This window comes from Stigmatopora argus, chromosome 23 (genome assembly GCF_051989625.1).
Source record: "Stigmatopora argus isolate UIUO_Sarg chromosome 23, RoL_Sarg_1.0, whole genome shotgun sequence".
Classification (NCBI taxonomy): Eukaryota; Metazoa; Chordata; class Actinopteri; order Syngnathiformes; family Syngnathidae; genus Stigmatopora; species Stigmatopora argus.
This window is the reverse complement of record NC_135409.1, coordinates 7,006,713-7,032,985: the sequence shown is the minus strand read 5'-3', so window position 1 is coordinate 7,032,985 and position 26,273 is coordinate 7,006,713. Positions and strand designations below refer to the sequence as shown.

The 26,273-nt window shown below is 40.3% G+C and overlaps 1 protein-coding gene across 3 annotated transcripts; it reads right to left on the bottom strand.

Moving 5' to 3' along the window:
- Window positions 1–1,350: 1,350 nt before the first annotated feature.
- On the bottom strand, window positions 1,351–25,634 carry gramd4a (GRAM domain containing 4a). Of its 3 annotated transcripts, XM_077594090.1 has the most exons (20): window positions 25,332–25,634; window positions 22,622–22,826; window positions 19,581–19,701; window positions 13,849–13,969; window positions 10,900–10,961; window positions 9,902–10,040; window positions 9,746–9,771; window positions 9,572–9,663; window positions 9,246–9,337; window positions 9,125–9,173; window positions 8,013–8,084; window positions 7,629–7,672; window positions 7,438–7,547; window positions 7,110–7,264; window positions 5,407–5,424; window positions 4,915–5,059; window positions 4,082–4,175; window positions 3,897–3,987; window positions 3,751–3,819; window positions 1,351–2,645 (listed from the first exon to the last, which is right to left on the bottom strand). In XM_077594090.1, the coding sequence occupies exons 1-20, from the start codon at window positions 25,358–25,360 to the stop codon at window positions 2,520–2,522; spliced, it is 1,860 nt and encodes a 619-aa protein (XP_077450216.1). In that variant the 5' UTR covers window positions 25,361–25,634; the 3' UTR covers window positions 1,351–2,519. The 3 variants fall into 3 exon arrangements, with proteins under 3 accessions (XP_077450216.1, XP_077450218.1, XP_077450217.1); XM_077594091.1 differs by lacking the exon at window positions 5,407–5,424 and having other exon boundaries at window positions 1,352–2,645; XM_077594092.1 differs by lacking the exons at window positions 19,581–19,701; window positions 22,622–22,826; window positions 25,332–25,634 and adding an exon at window positions 15,634–16,039.
- Window positions 25,635–26,273: the final 639 nt, after the last annotated feature.

The window sequence follows — 26,273 nt, the reverse complement described above, 5'->3', positions numbered from 1 at the left end:
CCTGTTTTTGGTGTTTTTTCATAGGGTTGGAACGAATTAATCTGTTTTTAGTTCATTTCAATGGGAAATGTTTGCTTGAGTTACGAGAAAATCGACATACGAGCTCAGTCCCGGAACGAATTAAGCTCGTATCTCGAGGTACCACTGAAATAAAAGCAGTTGAATGTTGAAAATGTGGGAAACTAACCTGATGGTGTGAAATAGCATCATTCCTTTCTTTATACATCTTTGACCTCCAGTGGAAATATTTGGCACTGCAGGGAAAATGAATCAAATTGGTTAGCACGCTTCGATTGCCTGGTTCTAAAAGCAATACAAATACATTAAATTAACATATTTATACAAAAGTAGCTATTTTTTTTAATGGTCTTCTTCAGTATGTTTAAAACATTTATAGAAAATTCTGTAGATTCTCTTTTAAGAATATTTTTTGAAGATGAAATCAAAAACTTAATTTATTTCATACAGTATTAAATATTTCTATACAAAACATTGCTTTGTTACAGTGTCATTTTTTTATTATTAGTCCTATTAGATTTATTTTCAATCATATTCATCAGACTGCTACCATCCCTTCAGGTCAAGATGAATTAGGCGTCTCTCGCCGCCAATGGCAACCAAAGAATTACGTAAGACAATGAATTTCACACACTTGCTCGCTTTCTAGATGGTTAAAGCCATATTTGATCTTTACAAAAGGATACATAACTTGAATCTATTGAATTAAAAAAAACTGTACATCACATTTTCCTTTACAATAAACATGTTTTTTTTTAAACCCGCAGGCTTTTAATGGACTTCACTGTACATTTGTATCCAACTTTAAATCACAATAGCAGTCAAAAACAAGGAGTTGATCGTATCATAATGATTGCCTTACACAGTACACTGACTGTATCTTAATCCTAGAATGGTAATCCTCTATTTCAGGTGTTACCTTTCACGCTTCTGAAATAGTTACCATGGTTACGGGGGGAAAAATGGGTACCCTTCATTGCACCGTCTTGCTTAGGACCTTTTTTTCCCCCCGGTAACCAGAAGCGTGAAAGGTAACCCCTGAAATAGAGGGTTACCATTCTAGGGTTAAGAGGAACGTTTCAGCCCCTTAAAACAGAACTGAGAGTTGCCAAAATATATTTTACCTTTTGGAAGGATATGAATGCACTCCTTTTTTTTCTTCCTAAAAACAACTGGTGTGAAAATAATAATAATGAAAACCAAATGTAAAAATGTTGAATTGGACCATTGAAAGAAACCGTTACCGGACGATTCGCCGAAAGACGTTTCGCCGACGGACAGTTCGCGGAACGGACGTTCCGTGAACTGTACGTCGGCCAAACGTCCGTCGGCGAAACGTCTTTCGGCGAATCGTCCGAGCACCATTGAAACAATAGTAATAGGAAATTTTGTCTAGTTTCAAGGTTAAAAATGGTGTCAAATGATCCAATATGAATGAACCCCAGCAGTCATCAAGACTCCCAAAAGTGAAAAGGAATTCAAACTGCTAAGAAAATAATCAAATGAATTCACAAACATGTGTAAACATGTTGAGGCAGAATATGGCAGATTAAAGATTTGGCAAAAAAACAACAACAACAACAAAAAAAAAAAGATACATTCTGTGCTTCTCATTTGAAACGGACTACAAAAAGGCTTCTGGTAGAAAGCTTTTAAGAGGACATCACAATCACATCGTGCTAACAACACAAAAGTACGACCCAAAAAAAAAAGGACAAAAACTGTTCAACCGGTCAATCACACTTACGGCAACGTCATACCCGGTTTGCTTCGATCTCAAAATGACCTGTGCAACCCTGACATTTTTAAATGTCCTTTTACGGGGGACCTTAGGGTTTAGCCATGACTTGGCTGGAAAAATATTCAAATGTCAAGGCCTTTTTTTGTGTGTGTGTGAGAGAGAATCTGTAGGCGAGAAACGACCTAAAAATACTAAAAATGAAAAATCCAAAACAGAACAGAAACCTGGTGAGCAGTACATTTACATATGTCGAAGGAGTAAAGACCAGCTTTACTTGTCTTTCTTTTTGTTATATCACCTGACCGAAGGTGATTGCGAGTCCAGTTGAACGACCCCTAGTAGTAAAGTGCAGGGAAAGACCAGCAGTCATGGGAATAGGAGCCTATTTAGTACCAAGTTGTGCCGAAACGCAAGATGTTCTGTTGTGCTGAAATCGGTCGTCGACCCAAAAAGGTAGCAAAAGGCATATCGGGACTAAAAACGAAACAAGTGACGCTTCCTATTTCACATTTGCACAATAACACTGAAGCAAAGCAACCGACCGTAAACTACGCAAAGGCTTTGTGTCATTTTCACAGTTATTAAAACATGATCAGATAAAAATACTCCATAAATTGCTCCAGTTATGAGGTTTAAAAAAACAAACTATTTTGTCATACATGCAACATATAGAGGGAGAAGTCAGTTGACCTCAGAGGACCGGCCTCCTTGCTCAGTGAATTAAAAAAAGAAAAGAAAAGAAGCATCCTAGAAGATGTCGCTAAGTTTCAACAGCGCCGACTCCGGCTTCTGTGGCCGGCGGCTTGCTGGTGACCACCTTGTTGTACTGTGTGAAGATGGCCTCGAAGGCCTCGTCTCTGTGGATCATAGCGCCGAACACCAGCGGCTAAAAGAGACAAGAGCGTCCCGACTTTACATGAGTTGAATTCATTGGTTTGAATTAAGTCAAAGCAATACAGTGGTACCTCGAGATACGGGCTTAATTCGTTCCGGCACTGAGCTCGTATGGCGATTTTCTCATAATTCAAACGAACGTTTCCCATTGAAATGAACTAAAAACGAAATAATTCGTTCCAACCCTCTGAAAAAACACCTAAAACAGGATATTGGATTGGAAAAACATTTTTATTTGTTAACTCAAACGAACGTTTCCCATTGAAATGAACTAAAAACTAATTAATTTGTTCCAACCCTCTGAAAAAACACCCAAAACAGGATTTTGGATTAGAAAAACATTTTTATTTGTTCTAATTTGCCATCTAGTAACAAAGTAATAAAGCACGTTGCCGTGCAAAAAGACCCCTCTCTCTACCCTCCGCGAAATCCGTCTAATTTTAGTTCTATTAAACACATTTTAGTATACTATTAAACCACTAGTTAGTTGTTGAATTAGAACAAATCAAACATTTTTTCCAATCCAATATCCTGTTTTTGGTGTATTTTCAGAGGGTTGGAACAAATTAATTAGTTTTTAGTTCATTTCTATGGGAAACGTTCGTTTGAGTTACGAGAAAATCGACAAACGAGCTCAGTCCCGGAACGAACTAAGCTCATATCTCGAGGTACCACTGTATAAGACGGTGGTCTCAAAACTGCGGTTCCCATTTGACATCCAATTTCTTGCTGTACTAGTGTGGATTGCACAAATTGTAATGGGCAATGAAACAAATTCAAATCATTTCAAATAAAAATAATTAGGTAAAGAATCCCTTTTGGGAAAATATTCAATCATTTACATTTTAAAAAAAAGGCATGAATAATATAATGCATTTACAAAAAAATAATAAAGACATTCAAAAAAGTGTGACTAATGTGTATTTCGCTCTGGAATTATATCTTTTTTTTGTTTCATAACTCTAAAGACCCCACATATCTTAACTTTTTGACGGCCATTGACGACGATAGACGCCCAATCCATCAATGTTTGCCATAACTTTTAAATAGAGGTCCAATATGGGGAAAATTTTCCCTAAAATGCTTAAAATTTGTACCTTCTGGGTGGAAGGAGTTGCTATTGAGATGCCCATTCCACTTCCCGGGAGGACAGAAAGCACCTTGTACTAGAGACATAATAAAAAAAATAAAAAATAAAGATTAATTTAAAATTCTATAACAATATTTTTTAAGCAGTGGTCACCTTTTGTATGTCAGTAATGTCCACCAGTTTGATGACTTTATTCTTCTTGGAGGAGCCTGATCTGGAACTAGAGCTCTCGAAGCACAAATAACTAGAGGACAAAGAAAGGGTAGCAACATTCATTTGCCTTTTTCAACATCTTTTGCTAGGAAAAGAAAAATTCCTCCGAGAGGTGTTCCACTTACTTCTCAGTGACGTAAAGCATCCCATTCCTGATGTAGTCTGTGGGCATTTTTCGGTCTCGGTTTATCAAGCAACACCTCCAGCCGTTCTCGCACACTGGCAACACAAATTTCGTTAATCCCATTTCTGCCCTGCAAAGCATCTTGGGAGATGAGGATTGCAAGGAGTCCCCTGAACTGTCATTTCTTTTTAGCTAGTGTACAGTGGTACCTCGAGATACGAGCTTAATTTGTTCCGGGACTGAGCTCGTATGTCGATTTTCTCGTAACTCAAATGAACGTTTCCCATTGAAATGAACTAAAAACAAATTAATTAGTTCCAACCCTCTGAAAAAACACTGCTTCATGTTGCAATGTCGATGCTGGGTTTTCTGTGCTGTCCATGAATGCACCATGGTTCGGATTGGACGGGTAGACAAGATGTTGGCATCACAATAGTCCTGTTCTGTGCTTTCGGTTGCCAATAAACCTATACAAATTCATACTATACTGCATGTTATACTGTGTATGTTTTATTTTTGAATAAAGTTGATTATTTTTGTAAAGATGCTTGAGCCAATACTGACTAAAACTGGATTTGTTTCAAAACTGTCAATTGTGTTAATGAAGCAAATTTCTGTTACCATATATGTTTGAATAAAAATAAATATATTTCTTTAAAAAAAAGATGCAAACGGACCATCTCCCTCCTGTCAGCATTGATGTAAAATACAAGATATTTTCTTAAATGTATTTTGGCAGAAGATTTCGACATAACCATCGCGAAAATTCGACTAACGTCACTAACTCAAGGACTCTCAGTATAGCTTGTATAAGCTACAGTGTGAGGTTTTCACCTGCCAGAGGGCGCTCAGACTCAGGGAGATTGAAGATCTCATGGAAAGCACCCTTCTTGGTGCTGTGGGATCGACCCGCATCCTCGTCCCGGTTGACGCCGCAAGGCACCGTCGCCAGGCTGCCTCTGGAAGCAACTGGCTGGACCTGGAGAAGAAAAAATAAAAGATGGGACATGGACCACAAAGGGAAAAAAATAATGCAAAAGAAAAATTCAAAATGTAAACAAGGGCAGGGGGGACCACTATGCTGGGGACAACTATGCTAATAAAAATGTTCTAATCTAATTAGCCCTCAAACAAACCATTTTTTTTTTACTAGGAACTGACATCACATGAATGGTTATTTAAGGAAAGCAAGGAACTACAGATAAAATGCTCAACTCCATAGGCTTCCTATCACAAAAGGCATCACTTCATTGTGGATATAAAGTCCGTTGAAGCCAGTATGCCATTTTCAACAGGTGACACGCAAACGCACATACAAGGCCATACCTTCTCTGTGGCTGAAAGCTAAGAGAGAGAAAGGACAGAAGAAATCCTGTGACTGATGCCACACCACCCACGAATACAGTGGTACCTCGAGATACGAGCTTAATGCGTTCCGAGACTGAGCTCGTATGTCGATTTTCTCGTAACCCAAACCAATGTTTCCCATAGAAATGAACTAAAAACAAATTAATTCGTTCCGACTCTCTGAAAAAACACCAAAAACAGGATATTGGATTGGAAAAACATTATTTGTTCTAAATCGCCATCTATTAACAAAGTAACAAATAACTAGTGGTTTAATAGTACTAAAATTTGTTTAATAGTACTAAAATTATACGGATTTCGAAGGGGGGAGGGAGAGGGGGAACGAGGGGGGAGACTTTTTGCACGGCAACGTGCTCATAACATAAACAAATTTAAATGAACTTGGATTACGATGCATGCACACTCAAAAATAAATTTAATCTAACCTGACACTAAACTTAATTCTAATTCTGTTTGACATTTTGATACCTTTCTACTCCCGGGTTGGCTCTTTTTGCCCCGCCTCCACCCTGACTTTCATGTCGAGGGTTGTTTGATTTTGTATTCCCTTCAAAATATTCCCAAAATGATGCACACAAATGTCCTAACAATAGGATAACACACGACCACTTGCCAACGAGAAGTAGTGTATACGCCATTCGCAATGACTAACGGGAAAAAAAAACAGTGCTCGCAGAGACATTACAAAGAGGGAGTTGCGACCAGAGACATTACACGAGGGAGTTGCGGGGAGAGAGACAGTGGCCATGATGTTCTTATGAGCAGCCTCTCGCGTCCGCTGTCTGCTCGTATATCAAAATTTGTCTCGTATCTCAAGATAAATATTTGCTCAAAATTTGACTCGTATCTCAAATTGCTCGTATGTCGGGCCACTCGTATGTCGAGGTACCACTGTACACACCTCTTGTTCACATGGGTTGCAGGTCTGCATCAATTGGACGATTTATCAATTATTTATGGCGGTGATGATACTTTGAGTAACTCGGGGAAGGCAGTAATGCGAGGTTTAATTTGAGGTCGCTGTATTTTTTGCTTACTCTGGAGAATTAGAAAATAATTCCCTTCCAGCGTTGGTTATGTTTTGTATGTGTATTTCAAGATAACTCAAGAACAAATAAAGCCATTTTTGTTTTTTGCCTTGAAGGATATGGTTGTAAAATGATACAACAAAATGGTGATTAAAATTTGGTTAAAGTGATCTAAAGTGCCTGGTTTTTGGAGTAATTGGGGCAGAGAAGACTCACCACAGAGTTCCTTCAAAAAATGAAATCACAAAAAAACAAGATTTGCCCCATGAATCTGCAGCATTTTTATTACTATCATCCACCATTGATGACAACAGGCGTCCAATTCATTTGCCCATCGCTGTCAACTGCAATCGACGAGTCAAGAGTTTTCTCAAAATAACTAAAAATGTTAAGCGTGACTCCCAGCTCCCGAATTATGAAAACTGGCCGTAGACCAATTATAATGCAACAATTTAACACGTACACACCTGATTAGAAGTCACTTTTTAGCATTAGCGCCACACAAATGCAAATAACAAGTGGAAATAATCCCCATATATGCGCAGTTTAGCCCTTTCGGGGCCCAGAATGAATAAAGGGGGGCGAAAGAAAGAAAGAAAGAAAGAAAGGAAGAAAGGAGGAGGCCTCACTTACCCGGCGAGACACAGTTGCGTTGGTCCTTTCCTTGAGTTGGGGGTCTGTGGGGAGGCTGTTCCAAACAATGTACGGCGTGTCGTACTTGTCACGTAGCTTGGGGCAACTCTTGAACAGGAAGTCTATAATGAAGAACTTAATGCCGGCGTACAGGCCTGAAATTGTGGAAAAATATGATAATCTCACTGTACTTTTTAGGCCTGCGTGCACCGATTAGTGTGTGAATGCGTTCGTTTGTGTGTGCTGAAAGAATTTGCATTCATTCAGGGTTGGAGGGGAGCAACACTAGGCATAATGACGCGCTTGTTGTTTGTCGCACACGTCTTACCGATCATAAAACCCATGAGTTTGTACGGCAGCACGCAGGAGGTGATGAAAGCCACCCACAGGCAGATGTACAGTTTTCGGGTGCTCTCGGGCTGCACCCACATGAAGAGGCTGGAAGTAGAAAGAAAATAATAGCAGATGTCTACTTTCACCATGATTCGACAGGAAGAAAGGGCAACTTGCTAATCTTACTTTTTAATCTTCTCCAAAACATCCGCCATCTTCCCGAAGAGGTTCTGTAAATAAATCACATTTTAGTTTATTCTACAGCTGTAACAATTAATGGAGTAAACCAAGTAATCTGATTAGGAAAAAAATGAATTTGAATTCAATTTAGATTCTTAAATTCATGGTTAGGAGTGGCATTGTTATGGTTTGTCTGTAAAGTGCTCAAATTGTATTTATTTGGAAGATACACTGCTATCTGGTGGCATTATTGAATATCACTTAACTCTCGTCTACTATGGCCACATTTTGTCATTTTAATGAACTCAATTTTTAAGTGGAATAACAAAAAACACTGTCTGAGAAGGAAAAAAATATTCAAAATGAGATTTTTCATAGCAATAGGACCACCTGTGCTTTTTGTGCAACATCAAGGACCAACTGGAACTTCTCTGAGACAGTCAGGTCTTCCTTTGGAGGCTCCTGCGGGGCACAGACAACAAACATGATATCATGAACATCCATTAATAATTAACACAAAATGGGAGAAAAACAGTTTATACTATGTACAGTGGTACCCCGAGATACGAGCTTAATTTGTTCCGGGACTGAGCTCGTATGTCGATTTTCTCGTAACTCAAACGAACGTTTCCCATTGAAATGAACTAAAAACAAATTCATTCGTTACAACCCTCTAAAAAAACACCAAAAACAGGATATTGGATTGGAAAAAATGTTTTATTGGTTCTAATTCGGCATCTATTAACAAAGTATCAAATAACTAGTGGTTTAATAGAACTAAAATTAAACAGATTTCGTGGAGGGTAGAGAGAGAGGGACAGAAAAAGAGGGGCGAGGGGGGAGACTTTTTGCACGGCAACGCGCTCATAACATAACATAAACAAATTTAAATGAACTTAGATAACGATGCAGACACTCAAAAATAAGTTGAATCTAACCTTACACTAAACTTCATTCTAATTTTGTTTTACATTTTTATACCTTTCTTCTCCCGGCTGGGTTGGCTCCGTTTGCCCCGCGTCCACCCTGAGTTTCAGATGCAACCTTTCCACGGTAGTTTGCTTTTGTATTCCCTTCAAACTATTCCGAAAATTATGCACACAAATGTCCTCGCAATAGGATAACGCAGGACCACTTGCCAATGAGTAATATATATAACTCTCGTATTAGCGAACGCCTCGCCATTCGCAATGACTAACGGGAAAAAAACACTGAAAAAATGCAACACTCTGCCCAGTGCTCACAGAGACATTACAAAGAGGGAGTTGCGACCAGAGACATTACACGAGGGAGTTGCGGGGAGAGAGACAGTGTCCATGATGTTCTTATGAGCAGCCTCTCGCGTCCGCTGTCTACTCGTAGATCAAAATTTGTCTCGTATCTCAAGATAAATATTTGCCCGAAATTTTACTCGTATCTCAAATTTCTCGTATGTCGAGGTACCACTGTATCTAGAATGTACACACTAACGGACAATGCTACATTAACAACTCTTGGCTCACCATAGGTTCCGAGACCTCAGGTACAATGCTCCACTGGATCCTCCAACCTCTACAAAGCCAATACCCAAATATTAATTTCTCTATTTAACTTGGACATGCTTCCTCGGCGCAATCACATTACCTAGCGATGAGGTAATTTAAAGACAAGCGCAAGATGGCCAGGAAGAGGAACATGGGGAAAGCCCAGCCATGCCAAGCAGCATTCATGTAAATCTGCAACACAATAATTCAATGTAACATCCTGCTAATATTATTTGACTGTCATATAATGGAAGAAATGGCACCAAAGTGGAACCTGCTGTGAACAAGATCTGATTAGTCGTCTTCAGTCATTGGCTGAGCCACTTTGAAATTCATTTTGCTGTCCTTTACAAGACAATGCCAGACTAATTCCTTGATTAATGCAAACCATGGTCATAGAGAAAAGACGCCATCAGTGACACTCACAATGAAGGCAATGGCCGAGGTGTAGACAGAGTGCCAATTGGATAAGGCGGAGAGGTTCCTTAAGAAGTTGGTGACAGGCCGAGCTCCTCGCTCTGAAACGGGAACGACATGTCCAAGCGGCTAAATGAGTTAAAATTCCAGGCAAATGTCATTTATTGACTGGTGAGTACTTACTGAGTCTCCTCATGTTTTCCGTCAACCTGGTGGGAAGACAAGAACAGTAAGTTATAACTCTCAAACAATCCACTCCATCCACAGAGTGAGCATAAATCTGCTTGACCAAAACTGCAAAATCAATACTTGTCATGTTCTCATACTCCGCTTCCCCACCTTTTAGCACTTAGCGGTTCCTCGGCCTCCACGGTGCTCTCCTCGGGTTGGAAGCGGAAGTCTTCGATGTAGACGCCCAAGCGCTCGTACAACCACTTTTGAAGCCGCGAGCTCCATACTTCCTTCTGCTGCTTGTCCGCTGAAAGGGGAACATTTCATTTCTATGATTCTCACAAAAACAAACAAGGGTCTACGGCAGGGGTGTCAAACTATTTTTTTGTCGCGGGCCACGTGGTAGTTTCGATTACATCCGGAGGGCCGTTATGTCTTCCAACTAGGCTGCCAAAATTAATCGATTAATAAATTGACAGCTTTCTCAATTGTGCTAATCGATAGATATTTTTTTGGACATTCAAATTAGTACAAATTGTTTGCAATTATTGATTTAAAATGAGGAAACAGGAAATAATCTACAATCTTCATTTGACTTTCATCATAAACAGAAAGTTGGCACTCATTTATTTTCTCGGGCCACACAAAATGATGCGGTGGGCCAGATTTGGCCCGCGGAACGCCACTTTGACACGTGGTCTACGGGAATAGTAAAAATATTAAAGTTGCCATATTTACAAGAATGAAGCCATACATGGAGAGAAAAGTCGCAATATAGTCTTATTTTTATAAAATGCGAACCATCATTTGTTCGAGGTACGCAGAATTCATTTTTTTGGGCAACATATAGGACACAAAACAGCTTTTGGAGATGGGCCGCATTGAAAGCAGCATTACTGGCAGGTCAATCCATGGTAATTATAGCCACACAGGCCCAAACAAGACCAACATACCCCATTTATTCCAAAATAGCATCTGATTATTGTGCACTAATGTACCCTATCACTTTAATGACACTCAACACAAACACATCCAAGAATAACCTGTACTTCCCTAACACTCCATTTCCCGCATAGTATCTTCCACATACACACCTTCGGAGTTCCTGTTTGTTTTGAGTGGGCTTTCCCTGACGACCCTCACACTCTACCCCTTGGGAGTCTTACCTGTTCCATTATTAGAAGGTGACTGTTGTTTTCTAGGAGGTTCCGGTGGAGAATCCTCTAGCCTGGTGAAAAAAAAGAAGTGACATGGTATGAATTTCCCTTTGTGTCAGGATCAAAAATGTATTTGAAGTCACGTGAAATGTTTTTGTTTTTTTGTTTTACATACATTTGTAACCATGTTAACTGCCTGCCAACTACAGTGGTACCTCGACATACGAGTGGCCCAACATACGAGAAATTTGAGATACGAGTAAAATTTGAAATACGAGCAGAAAGCGTATGCGAGAGGCTGTTCATAAGAACATCATGGTCACTGTGTCTCCCCGCAACTCCCTCGTGTAATGTCTTTGGTCACAACTGCCTCTGCGAACACTGGGCGGAGCGTTGCATTTTTCCAGTGTTTTTTTCCCGTTAGTCAGTGCGAATGGCGGAGCTTGTTCGCTAGTACGAGAGGAGTATATACTACTTTTTGTTGGCAAGTGGTCAAGCGTTATCCTATTGTGAGGACATTTGTGTGCATCATTTTGGGAATATTTTGAAGGGAATACAAAAGCAAATTACCATCGATAGGTTGCATCTCAAACTCAGGGTGGAGGCGGGGCAAATAGAGCCAACCCAGGATAAGTATAAAAATGTAGAACAAAATGAGAATTAAGTTTAGTGTAAGGTTAGATTAAACTTATTTTTGAGTGTCTGCATCGTAATCCAAGTTCATTTAAATTTGTTTATGTTAATTTACGAGCGCGTTGCCATGCAAAACTCACCCCCCTTTGCCCCCCCGTCCCTCTCTCTCTCAACCCTCCGCGAAATCCGTCTAATTTTTGTTCTATTAAACACATTTTAGTATACTATTAAACCACTAGTTATTTGATACTTTTTTTAATAGATGGCGAATTAGAACCAATAAATCATTTTTTCCAATCCGAGATCCTGTTTTTGTTGTTTTTTCAGAGGTTTTAATTAGTTTTTAGTTCATTTCAATGGGAAACATTCGTTTGAGTTACGAGAAAAATCGACATACGAGCTCAGTCCCGGAATGAATTACGCTCGTATTTCGAGGTACCACTGTCCATGAAACTAAAAAGACAAATCCTCTTTCCATTGTCAATGTCTTGTAGAACGTAACTATTTTACCAAGCAATATGATATCAGGTCTTGCCGGAAACTTCAGACCCGAGTGACAATACCATCAAAAGATGAACGGAGATAAGCACTTAAAGCCTTCCGGAAATTTTCAGACGCTGTATCTAGGACACCCCAGTCGACTGACAGTGTTAGTGACTAATTTTAACTAAGACCATTCTCTTCACACATTAACACTTCCCAGCGTAACCAGAATGGTCTATTTTTATCCCGTAGCCTGCCGACGCCTTGCTCGGTGGTTGTCGAGAACCTCCAGTGGATGTTTACTATTTCTCGAACGGGGGAACGAGACAATCCGCTGAACTGACTTTGGCATTTCGGAGTGCCAGAGTTCACGTTTTTGTGCCGGTAATCCCTTGGTGGAATTTTCCAGATGGCAAGCTGTCACGGCTACAGGGTAACAAGAACACCAACGGAGTACCTTGACAACGTTGCACACGCAGATGCGGTGGCGGTCCATGCATTTTCTCGTAGCGCCTTCAATGAATCAATCCAACCCTCAAAAACTATTTTATGGCTATAAAACCTCAACTGCAGCTACAGCTGCGACACATAAAAATTAATCAATAAATCAATGCACAAAAATGGGGTAAAATCCACTTCCTAGCAGCATTTAATGATTAAATACAAATACTGGAGCTTTTCAGTTGGTGAAAGCGATGACGTATCCCTACGCCTGTGAGAAGGCAATGACTTATCCCTACACCTGCGAGAAGGCAATGAAGTATCCCTACGCCTGCGAGAAGGCAATGACGTATCCCTACGCCTGCGAGAAGGCAATGACGTATCCCTACGCCTGCGAGAAGGCAATGACGTATCCCTACGCCTGCGAGAAGGCAATGACGTATCTCTACGCCTGCGAGGGGGAAAAGCAATGATGGGAAGCTAACAGACAATTTGGAATTATTTAATAAGTATTGATGGACAAAATATAATATATGATTCAGATATTTCTTAGGCCAGCAGAAAAGGCCTTGAAGGCCCTGACGGCCCTCCACTGCGCAGATGCCAAGATGTAGAACCCGTTACAGTTTACCGTCTCGATATTTGGAAGACTCGCAGAAATTATTTTGAGTCTCTTGACCGTTCAAAATGTAGAACAATTAACATTTTGTAGAAATACTTTTTGTATCTCAAATTTTTGAAAAAAAGATGTGATTTATGAAGCAACATTAGTAATGCTAGTAATGTACCAGGACCCATTAGAATGGCAACCAAAGCACAAGAGTACCTTTTAATAGAGTGATTTGCATTAGCAACTCAAAAAGACGCCTTTTATTTTGCAGCATCATGATGTTTATTATTCAGTTCCATTAATATTCAATGTGTTCCAACCTTCTATCAAACGTGACTTAACCGCTCCCAGTTGTGCTCCAAGGGCTTTAGATAATAGAAACTACCACAACGCCGGTTAAATAATAGCATGCAAACATGGTTAATCTTTGGCTTCGCCGTCACTCCTGAAACATGATAAATTCTGGTCAACTAACTCACGTACAACTGTAGCGCTGTCACTTTTTCTCACCCATCAAGCCTTTCTGAAATTGACCGCATTCAAATAATTGTCTCTTCGAGAGCAAAAACGGAATTTCTATTATCTTCCGCTACTTGTCCTAGCTTCACATCAGTGTCTTTCAACAGCTGCCACGAATGTTCACTCAAAACAAAAGGGTTTTACAATTTTACAACCGATTTGGGATCACATTCAATATTAAAGGGTCTGGATGTCTACAGTGTTTATAAGTATCGAGTAGAGAGAATGAAGTCAGGGCTGATTGACTCATTTTTTGGTTTCCTGTCTTTTACCTGGTTTTAAGCACGTCACCCATCTTCTGCTCCAGGTCCAGGCGCTTACTCCGCTCCCTCTCCAGCTCCTGTCGTAAGGAGTCCACATTGGTCTCCTCGCGAAGCTTCCTCAGCTCCTCCTCTGGAAAACAAATCAATAAGATAATTGCTGATGGTAAAGCAAAGCAATCCAGGATGAAAATTATACGTAGACAATATTGGGGAAACCCGACGTACTGTATAATACAATAAAAGTACAACACAACCAAGATCTCCTTAAATGGACAACTGGTGTGCAAGTGACCTAGAGTCTTGGCTTTGTTTAATCACCAAACATTCGGTCTTTCACCTGCAGCTGTGACCCAATAATCCACCCCGTCAGCCTCCAGCATCGAGTGGTCTCAGGTGTCAGGACTTTCTACAACAACATGGGCTGCATTTCTTTTCACTCCTTTGTCCAACGACTAAAGGGATGCATGAATATTTAAGGACGGAAGGCAATAAAGTGAGAACAAAAGTCCAAATACCCAGAGGGGGGCAGAGAGTGTGTCTCTTTTTAATATTGAAGTAAAATAAAACGGCCTCTCTTTTTCTAAATGAACTTTAAATCATTTGACACCATTAGTGATCATGGTAGCGGATACCTTTTATAAAGCCGACATTGCCTTTAGAGAAAGTTTCACACATTCAGTTTTGACTTGTGCATGAAGGGCGTTGCTTCTGTAAATGATTGGTTTCAGCATTGGGAAGATGATACAGTAAATGTATCAGTGGTGTGCCGTCAGGGCCTTCAAGGCCTTCTCTGCTGGCCTAAGAAATATCTGAATCACAGACTGAGGTTAGTAATTATATTTTGTCCATGAACACCACAATGCCTTGTCGCAGGCGTAGGGATACGTCATCGCTTTCACCAACTATGATTGGCTAGTGACAGAGTGGACTAGCCAGAGCTACCAAACTGTATCTGAAGCAAGCTGCACAAGCAAATATATTGTTGTGTTGATTTAAAGCCATTTTCAAGACGGACCTTTCAAGAAAAAAAAGCTGGACATCATTAAGAAAGGTCGGACAACTCCAAAGCAAACAAGCCTGTCACAACCGGGAACGAACATAAATCGAATAAAAACGTATGCCAGAAATACGACAGGACAGGCTCAACTTTCAGCATTAGCTTCGATGGCGATAGAAAAGAAGGAAGAAAGGAGGTTATTATTGATTATTTTTTAATGTCTCGCAGCTGTAGCTGCAGTGGAGATTTTATCGCCATAAAATAGTTTTTGCTGAAGGTGTCACTAGGAAATGCACGTACCGCCACTGAAATGTATGTATAGGTCAAAAAGGTCAGAAAAAGGCTCCTACGGTCTAAGGAGATTAGCAGGGGCTATTTTATCGGTGCCAGGAGAGCAGCAATCATCCGGTAAACCTATTAGAAAATGAGCTCATTGAAATGATGCACCCAGGATTGGATCGGTGGTGATATCTCCAGAGAGTGATGGGTAGCAACCGAGTTGTCAGAGACTGAAATTCAAATCTGATTTAAAAACATTGGCAACTCCAGATCAATAACCTTCCATTTTTACAAAACAAAGATCACACCTGTGACTTTGGAAGAAGAACTTTGACATGTTTCAAACTGATGACTATAGGCAATCCTATTCTTCACAGGCTCTTCGCATTACACCGTCACTCACCAACTCTATTATTTTCGTAAATTTAGATCGCAGACAAGTGTATGTGCAAGTTTTCATCCCAGGTCACCATGTCAAGACTCTGAACCATTTAACCATAAATCGCTGACAAACTCACTGAGACCGCCGCTACCCTTGTGGCCTTTCAGCCTTTCGACCGCTCCAGCGTACAGCAGCTCGAAGCTGTCAAAGCTGAAGTCGTCCACCCTGCAAACCCCCATCCGCCTCTGGAGCCGACCGCTCGTCGGAACGCTGGAGCAAGAGTCGGCTGGCAACGAGGCCGCTTTGGGCCTGTCTTGAAAGCAAGCCACGGCTGCCGCTTCTTCCCCGTTTCAATGATGACTTTCCAAATCCTTGAAACACCTTCAACGTCTACATGGTTTTCCCTCCGGCGAAAACTACTCCGTTTGCGCGCAGTCCGACTGATTTGCAACTAGTACTGGCTTGAGTGGATTTGGCAAAGGGCAACTACAGGAGGGCGGCACTGAAGGTACCCAGAGGTGGGGCCTGCACCATAAGAGGGGTTGGAATCTATAATCGCTCAGAAGTACATAACATAGTATATTGTTCTGATTTCCGACTGGAGTTTAGCTTCTTGCACGTTTTTGTGTCTTATGTATCCTATTTGCACAAGTCAGCGAAGCACTATGTAGCAAGTTTTGCCAGGACCTCAAAGAGAAAAGTACTGTGAGAATTTTCCCAATCAGCAGTGCGGACAATGGCGCTTTTCATGATGTGAAGGTGGAGGTCATTAAGGGTCATGGCGCAAGAGACAGAGGGAAGTATCACTCTGTTCTTGTGATGCCAAAAAAGAAACAACACTGTGATTTGCTCGTAGTTGCAACAGACGAAAAGAAGGAAGCGCAACCCACGTTCATTTTATCTTGTGACTTTGTGAGCTTTGGCCTTCTGTCTGAAAGTGGCCTAAATTTGATTGCATCTTATCAAATAATATTGAAAAATCAATAATCAAGACAACCACACAGATCCATAACTATTGAAATTGTGCAATAAAATGATGACATATTCAAAGGCAAGTATTCCAGCAGAGGACATATGACTCACTAGAAAACAGTTGTCGAGACTCATTGACTTTATCGTGCGACGAGTCGAAATACAAAATTGAATGTGGAAGTAAGTGTTGAAGAACTTGATTCCGGTAAAATTTTACCATACACGTTCAAACCCGTGGCAGCATCATCAGGACAATCCAAAAAGCGGCATTGTAAAAACAATAACCGGTTAATGTGATTGATCTCCAGAGCAACTGACTTTAAGTTGCACGATGATTTTCCAAAGCAGAAGTTAATGTGGGTGGGGGGGAGGGGCTTATTTCATCTCAGCGTGAAGTGGAACAGCAGCTAGGACACCGCATTGATCGCCTAGTATAGAGCACACAGTGACCTTCCTAACGCGACCCTGCACAATATCACTTTCAATCATCTCTTGGAAAACAACAACAACCTCACTCACTAATGCATACACACAATACATATACTATAGGTATACAGTGGTACCTCGAGATACGAGCTTAATTCGTTCCGGTACTGAGCTCGTATGTCGATTTACTCGTAACTCAAACGAACGTTTCTCATTGAAATGAACTAAAAACCAATTAATTCGTTCCAACACTCTGAAAAAACACCCAAAAACCAGGAAAATAAGCCTCCATGAAAGGGACCCAGATGTACCACTTCACAACCAATGCAGTAAAAGGACAATGGTCATTCTGTTAAACTATAAAAATACAAGGCGGCACAATGTCCACCTTTGTTTACATTTTAATCATCTTGGTCGAATCCAGTACGAGGTCACGCTGTCGTACTATCGACGTGGGTAATGCACCGAAACCTGTCTTTCTTAAACACCCGGAAAAAAAACACAGTTCCCGTAATCATGACGAGCATCGATTGGCTTTCTATTTGGCGCTCTACTTATCGCAAGCTAGGGCATGTCTTTTATTGTCACACAACGGAAAAGACTTTGAAATGCAGATGATGCACTTGTTTCCTTATATTTAACCCCAGGCCTAATGTCATTTGTCAATGCCACAGCAGAAACAAAAACCTCCTGAACAGGAAAACACCTTGACCAAAAATAGAAAGAGGAAAGAGTAGGTGGTTGGTAGGACACCGTGCAACCAACTTCATTGGGGAAACAATCCAACAGAGGCAGTCAGGGGGAACCAAACAGGAAGTGAACGCTACCCGAGGGCCACTAAACTATGAACTGACACCTGACCAAGTTACAGAGTGGTTGAACAAAGAAATTCTTTGATAAACTCGGACATACATATAAAAACTCTTCCTTCCTATGAAAATGAGACAATTCGAAAACAAATGACAGGAATGGAGAAAACAAAAGAAAACAGATGAAGCACCATCTTTTATGTGATCTCATGTCTAGGTGGTTACATATTAACCAATTAAGTTCCCCGAGAATAGCAACGGCGAGCGGTAATGACAAAGGAAGGCCACGGGTCATCGTGTCTGCATGCACTATTTTGAATGGAAACTTGTGCGTCCGGTGTGGGCCTGAACACAATACTTCTAACTGGGCTGTTTGTTTTCCCAGGCAGCGTCGGTCCTGGCATTATTTTAGGAAGGCGAGCCAAAAGACCTTTGAAAGCGAGGCGACTCCCCCACCTCTGAATACCAAGATCTTAAAAAACGAATTGCCCTATTTGTTCATCACCTCTTGGAGCGAACGTAAATGCAGAGGAGAAGCAAAGGAAAGACTATTGAGGAAGCAAGACCACCCCGTATGGAGTTGCCTAATCATCTGTCATCGAGCACCCATTTTGAGAGGCTGACAATAAATCTGTCTTTTTTTTTTTTAACCGCTGGCAGGACGCATTAGCAGCGAGAGGACATGGCCGGAGGTGTTCTCTCTCACGCGCTTCCTTATCCTTTCCTCGTTCTCCTCCTAATCGCTATGAAGTGATAAAAGAACAAAGGAGGACTGAAAAAGGCCCTGGTCTAAAACACGGCATGATACTAGCAATGGCAGTCTGGCTAGTTGTTAAAAAAGATCAACTTAATTTCCAATTCATTTTTGTAGATCATCCAGGATGTGGCAATACACAATCTATTATTTAAACTACAGCGGTACCTCGAGATACGGCCTTAATTCGTTCCGGGACCAAACTCGTATGTCGATTATCTCGTAACTCAAACGAAAGTTTCCCATTGAAATGAACTAAAAACAAATTCATTCGTTCCAACCCTCTGAAAAAACACCAAAAACAGGATATTGGATTGGAAAAAATGATTTATTTGTTCTAATTCGCCATCTATTAAAAAAGTATCAAATAACTAGTGGTCTAATATTACTAAAATGTGTTTAATAGAACTAAAATTAGACGGATTTCATGGAGGGTAGAGAAAGAGGGACAGAGAGGGGGGAGGCTTTTTGCACGGCAACACTCGTAAGATAACAAACAAATTTAAATGAATTTGGATTACGATGCAGACACTAAGTTTAATCTAACCTTACACTAAACATAATTCTAATTTTGCTTTACATTTTTATACCTTTCTTCTTCCGGCCGGGTTGGCTCTGTTTGCACCCTGAGTTTCAGATGCAACCTATCAATGGTAGTTTGCTTTTGTATTCCCTTCAAAATATTCCGAAAATGATGCACACAAATGTCCTCACAATAGGATAACGCTCGACCACTTGCCAACGAGTAGTATATATAACTCCCGTATTAGCGATCGCCTCGCCATTCGCAATGACTAACGGGAAAAAAAGACTGAATAAATGCAACGCTCCGCCCAGTGCTCACAGAGACATTACACGAGGGAGTTGTGGAGAGAGAGACAGTCCTCATGATGTTCTTATGTGCAGCCTCTCGCGTCCACTGTCACTCGTATATCAAAATTTGTCTTGTATCTCAAGATAAATATTTGCCCAAAATTTTACTCGTATCTCAAATTTCTCGTATGTCGAGGTACCACTGTATCCAAACAGAAAAAGATCTCAACAAAACGATGCAGTAGGTCTATCCTCAAGTCACTTTAACATAGTTCATGTTCATATTTGCAAGACACACAATGTACTCACGTAGAAAGTGTTTTTCCAGTAAGGCAATTTCCAAGTGTCCTTTGACTTCGTTCAGTCGGTCCGACTCCGATCTCTGAAAGTCTTGAATTGCCGCTGCCATGATGGGAGAACCCGAACCAGCCTGTGCATGCAAACAAACATAAAAACATATGGCATGAGTCACATGAGGAAAGACAGGTGCTAAAGCAGGGATGCTCGCCCAGATGACAACCGCAGGTCATCCACTGCTCAACTCGGTTCCTTTAAAAGCCAGACAGGCATGCACGCACGTGCACACACTGCAGAGGCTTTTCCCCGCCAACAGCCAGCGCCAATGCGTTTCAAGAGAGACGCTAAACAAACACACTTCATTTGGGTGAGGACTCGGAGCAGGAAAAAGGAAACGACAAGAGTCAAACCTGATGAAATATGCCAGGGTCTGATGTATGCTGAGGAACACGCATCACCTAATGAGGTTTGGTGCCTCGCAGGGGTTTTAATACCGATTGGAATTCGTTGCACACCCGCTCTCGCATCAATTGGTTGGCCGCTTCTGCCTTGGCGGGGGGGTTACGTCAGGTCAGGTTGAGCATCGGCTCACCCCCAGTGCGTCTAAGGCGGATGAAAGGGTGTCGTCTTTTTTAGAGCGCTTTAATAGAAAGGACTTAGCTTATGCATTTTTTTTAGACAAATGTACATAAGGTATTATTAACAAAGTATTTTATTTGTATGTTTGGCATCTTCATATTTTTATTATAAATCAACTTTTAAAATGAGCATATCAATAATTTAGAAATCACATCTTTACGAGTTCTATCACTGAAGTTATGATACAATTAAAAGTGATTATTTCATCTAAATATTACACATTGAAAAACAGTTCTTAATGCTCATCAAACAATTCTCAGTTTTATAGGCCTACTTTTTTGCCACCTCCATTAAAGCTGCAATGCTTTCCTGACTCTAAATGTGTCTTTTCAAGAGAAAAGATCCGTACTTCGGATAAAGATTAAAAACAAACCAAAAAAAGAACAGAAGAGCCCATTGAATTAGTCCCTGCCATGCCTGAATGAATCGCTTCACATAAGCCGAGTCATGAGACTTATCCTGAGTACAGTGGTACCTCGACATACGAGTGGCCCGACATACTAGAAATTTGAGATACGAGTAAAATTTCGGGCAAATATTTATCTTGAGATACGAGACAAATTTTGATATACGAGCAGACAGCGGAGGCGAGATGCTGCTCATAAGAACATCATGGCCACTGTCTCTCTCCCCGCAACTCCCTCGTGTAATGTCTCTGGTCGAAACTCCCTCTTTGTAATGTCTCTGCGAGCACTGGGCGGAGTGTTGCATTTTTTCAGTGTTTTTTCCCATTAGTCATTGCGAATGGCGTATATACTACTTCTCGTTGGCAAGTGGTCGTGCGTTATCCTATTCTGAGGACATTTGTGTGCATAATTTTAGGAATATTTTGAAGGGAATACAAAAGTAAACAACCCTCAATAGGTTGGATGTGAAAGTCAGGGTGGAGGCGGGGCAAATAGAGCCAACCCGACCGGGAGAAGAAAGATATTAAAAGGTAAACCAAAATTTGAGTTAAGTTTAGTGTAACGTTAGATTAAACTTATTTTTGAGTGTGTCTGCATCATAATCCAAGTTCATTTAAATTTGAAGTCTTCCCCCCTGGCTCCTCCCCCCGTCCCTCTCTCTCTCTACCCTCTGCGAAATCCTTCTAATTTTAGTTCTATTAAACACATTTTAGTATACTATTAAACCAATAGTTATTTGATACTTTGTTAATAGATGGCGAATTAGAACAAATAAAAAAAATTTCCAATCCAATATCCTGTTTTTGGTGTTTTTTCAGAGGGTTGGAACAAATTAATTTGTTTTTAGTTCATTTCAATGGGAAACGTTCGTTTGAGTTACGAGAAAATCCACATACGAGCCCAGTCCCGGAATGAATCAAGATCGTATCTCGAGGTACCACTGTACATCCCTGCAGTCAGCGCGGGTTCCACCGAGCTATTTTGGTGCCAGGGGAAGACTTATATTGAGATAATGGCAATGAATGCGTTGCTGGGCTGAGCACGTGTGCGGCGCTGTGCCTATTTTGGGTCTTTTTGGGTGCGAGTCATCGTCGCAGTGACGTGACTGAAGCTCTCCCTGGTGGGCCGACACACACACACACACACACACACACACATACACGTGGACAAACACAGTCGCAGGTAGACGAAAAATTGAATGTTCGCGTTGCAGCTCTCTTGACGGCAAGAGACGTCCTTTCTGTTTGAACTGGGGGGGGACAGGCAGATATCAAAATCTCATTTTTGGAATATTTGCAAAAACACAACAATTTTGTCTGCGATCGGCTGGGTGCTATCCCTCGCTCCAGCACCCTCCGCCATCCTAATGAGGATAAAGCGGCAAAAAGAGCCAACCTGGGGGAAGAAAGGTATCAAAATGTCAAACTAAATTAGAATTAAGTTTAGTGTTAGGTTCGATTAAACTTATTTTTGAGTGTGTCTGCATCGTAATCCAAGTTCATTTAAAATTGTTTACGTTATGTTACGAGTGCGTTGCCGTGCAAAAAGTCCCCCCCTCTCTCTATGTCCTTCTCTCTCCCCCCCTTCGAAATCTTTATAAATTTAGTACTATCAAACACATAGTAGTTGTTTTTAGTTCATTTCAATGGGAAACATTCCTTTGAGTTACGAGACAGTCCCGGAACGAATTAAGCTCGTATCTCGAGGTACCACTGTACTACATATTCAGCTATGAACTGTCATCGGTTTGTGTCGAAGATAACTCAAGAACGAAGAAAGTGATAATTGTCAAACGTCCCCTAGCTCTATACAAGTCAACGTTACCAAGCATACACATAAATATGAATTAAAAACACCAACTGCTTTTGCAGAAGTGGGAACTATGATGAGGTTAGATGTCCAAATTCAAGCAGAAGAATTGACGAGAGCATCAAAACGCCAACTTCATTCCCGCAGTCAAGATTAAACGGCTTAAGTGTCGCAATGTCATGATTAAGCGGCACCTACGGGGTCTCGGGGAGGTTCGTCATTAGCCGGGCGTGGCTTGGCCGGCACGTCGTCGCTACATTCGTTGTCGGAGGCTGGCGGCGAGTCGCCCAGCTCCGGGAAGTCGTCGCGCGTCCTCGGGCCTCGGAAGCGGATCTTGTCCAGGCGCTTGAGCATGGTCAACACCGCACACCTGGGCTTTAGCTTAACATGGCGGACGGCAACCCTGTTGGGTGACAGAAAAGTGAAAGTCAGCCAACACAGGATGTAACCCGTGACGAGCGTATCCTTTTAACCGTCTGACACGTATTTGACCACAGCGCATCAGTTGGCCTCATTTCCACAGCTAGAGTGGTTCCGTGGGTGCAGACATAATGGCCGTGTTGTGCTATCACGCCATATCGACTGTTGACAAGCTCACTTCAGAGTGCTACCTACCCGTTGAAAACAAGAAGAACACATTGAATACAAAAAAAAAGGTGGTCGAAAACTTCACCTCTCATTAAAATGCTCCAAAAGAAGTTGGAGAAAAACTAGGAGTCCAACTGCATTCTTCATTTATTCTACTGTCACTTTAAAAGCAAATGCTTGGGATTTGATCAAACATTCATGTCCTTACATAATACTGCTGCTCTGAATAGAAAAAGAAAATATGAATGTAGAGGCATGCCGATAAAATAGGTGGCCTGAGATGCAACGGAAGCAACAGTCGAGCAAAGTATTTCACTACGCGACACGATTATGGCAACCTGCTCAGTTTCTCTATTTTTATAGATATAGATATAGATATATAGAGATAGAGATATATAGAGATAGAGATATATATAGATAGAGATATATAGAGATAGAGATATATAGAGATAGAGATATATAGAGATAGAGAGATATAGATAGAGAGATATAGAGATATAGAGATATAGAGATATAGAGATATAGAGATATAGAGATATAGAGATATAGAGATATAGAGATATAGAGATATAGAGATATAGAGATATAGAGATATAGAGATATAGAGATATAGAGATATAGAGATATAGAGATATAGAGATATAGAGATAGATATATAGATATAGATATATAGATATATAGATATATAGAGATAGCGATATAGAGATATAGAGATAGAGAGATAGAGATATAGATATAGCTATATAGATATATACATACATATATATAGATACATACATATACATAAATATATATATATATATATATAGATACATATATACATAAATATATATATATATATATATATATATAGATACATATATACATAAATATATATATAGATACATATATATATATATATATATATATATATATAGATACATATATATATATATATATATATATATATATATATATATATATATATATATATATATATATATATATATATATATATATATAAAAATAAATGACCTGTAGTAGATGATCCGCAAAGGTCACAGACAGCACACTAGCCAATCAGAGTCGTTCGTGGATTAAGAGCTATAAAAAGGGACACAGAAGTAAACCTGCCCTATATTAGACAGTCTAAAATAGAATCAAACTAAGAAATCCCTTAGGAATATATTTGACTTATACAAATATTAGCATTATCATCTGAGCTAACCTACAGGTCGTGATTCAATTCTAGACTGACTGCATTTTTAATACAGTCATGTATATCATTGTGATTAGTCCCCTCTAAATGGATTGGACGCCTATCGCTGTCAATGGCATTGTATGAGTTAAAAAGCATACAAGGTTTTTCACTAATTATCTGGGCTTGCCTTGGTTAAAAAAAAGGATTGGCGTCTGGGTTTATTTCTGTCAATCAGCACTCAAAGCAATGACACAGTAAATGTACTCAGAATGTAATTACTAGTGATGACCCGAGGTTGCAGATGTGATTATATCACCCCACGAGTTACATAAACAGACATGATCAATACATTGGGGACAACAGGTCAATTTCTCAAGTGGTAAAAATAGTCATAGGACGGCAATTCTTTTCATAATATTGTTTATTTGCGATTTTGTATGTGTTTTTTTACTGCTAGTTTTTAATGCAACCATCCGATTTTTTCCTAGAAAATTCAATCTATTTTGCATTTTGTGCACAATAAGTATTTTTTCTTTGTTGATCTTAATAGTTTACCCAATCTGGAATGTAATAAATAAAAAACATCAAAATGAACTTGTTTTAGTGCAACATTTGTCCAAACTAGTCATTTTGCATTAATGGTCGATTAAATATGTCTAAATGTATTACAAATAATGCAACATTTGTCCAAACTAGTCATTTTGCATTAATGGTCGATCAAATATGTCTAAATGTATTACAAATAGTAAGTAGTATAAATTAATGATACTTCATACTTGTATTCAAAAAACTGCAGGTGGAGTTACTAATAATAAGATATTTTTGGGATATTTAAATGAGTTTAAATTATTTTCGTGAATTTATAATAATTGACTAAATGCTTATTACCTCTTCAATTTCAATATTTTAATTAATAACACACAAATAATTAAAGTACCCAGGTGGAAGGATGTTTTGATTCTGCACAGAAGGCCCTGCTGTCATAATTAATAATTTTCAGTCAGTGTGGTATTTTATCTTACATTAAAACATATTTAGCTTCATTTTAATGTCAATTTATTTAACATTACCATAGCACGTGTGGAATATTAATCCCCGCAAAGGTCACTTTTTTTTTAACTCCTATAAATATCGACTTACCCTGCACGTAAATCGTAGCAAAGTTTCATGAACACTGCGATTGGCCTTCGATTATTCTTCAGTACACCTGCTGCTGCTCAGGATCTCCAGAATTTGAAGGCGATCAAAAAAAATGCGCTCAATCCATCACGAGAAGATCCCAAGAAAATCGCTCCCGTTTGTCAGTGCGGTAAAATAGATTTGTTGTCGTGTCCCTCCACCGGGGATCGGAGAGCTACCGGGGCCAGGCAGCACCGTTAGCTTTAGGCCGCGGCTTATCGGGGAGACGCTACCTTCGCCTCTTGTTGCTTTCGCTCTGGTGACAGCTAGGGAAGGGCCCGGGGAAGTGACGTCACAGATGCCGCTCAAGAGAGGGAGGCCCTGGATGACAACATCCAATGGTACATGGTTTATTCCAGTCATGGCCGCTAGGTGGAAGCAGAGCGGAATAAAAGTAGGTTGAAGGCGTTTTAGAAAATTGCCGCTAGAGGGTGGCATTGCATCGTGGTTCTCAAGACAAGACTATGTGATGGAGAGTTTCGAATTCAAATAACAAGGAAATAATAATAACAGTGGCGGGCGGTGCATTTTCTGGTAGCGCCTTCAATGTATCAATCCAACCCTCAAAAACTATTTTATGGCTATAAAACCTCTACTGCAGCTACAGCTGCAACACATAACAAATAATCAATAAATTAATGGTAAAATCGGCGTCGCTAGGAAATTCACGGACCGCCACTGCATAATACTACCTGGTGGCAGCAAACAAGATGCGTGAACACAATTTAGTCCAGACGCTCTACCGTATCTTCAGGCTTACGGCGGAATGCCGTCGTCTAAGTGGGCTGAGCTGTGGAAAAAATACAAATAATGTCAAGGGAGCCTGGAAGAGCTCCATAACCTTGTAAGGTAACGTCCTTATCTGCACTCAGCAACATTATTCTTCCATTCCCAAACCAGCAA

What these genes read in the sequence shown, in the direction of transcription:
- gramd4a (XM_077594090.1), bottom strand. Translation starts at nt 25,360, where the DNA reads ATGAAACTTTGCTACGATTTACGTGCAGG. An exon ending in GAACCGCTAAGTGCTAAAAG is followed by an intron (nt 9,772 to 9,901) that starts GTGGGGAAGCGG and finishes TCTTCCCACCAG; the next exon opens with GTTGACGGAAAACATGAGGA. An exon ending in ATGTTGCACAAAAAGCACAG is followed by an intron (nt 7,673 to 8,012) that starts GTGGTCCTATTG and finishes ATTTATTTACAG; the next exon opens with AACCTCTTCGGGAAGATGGC.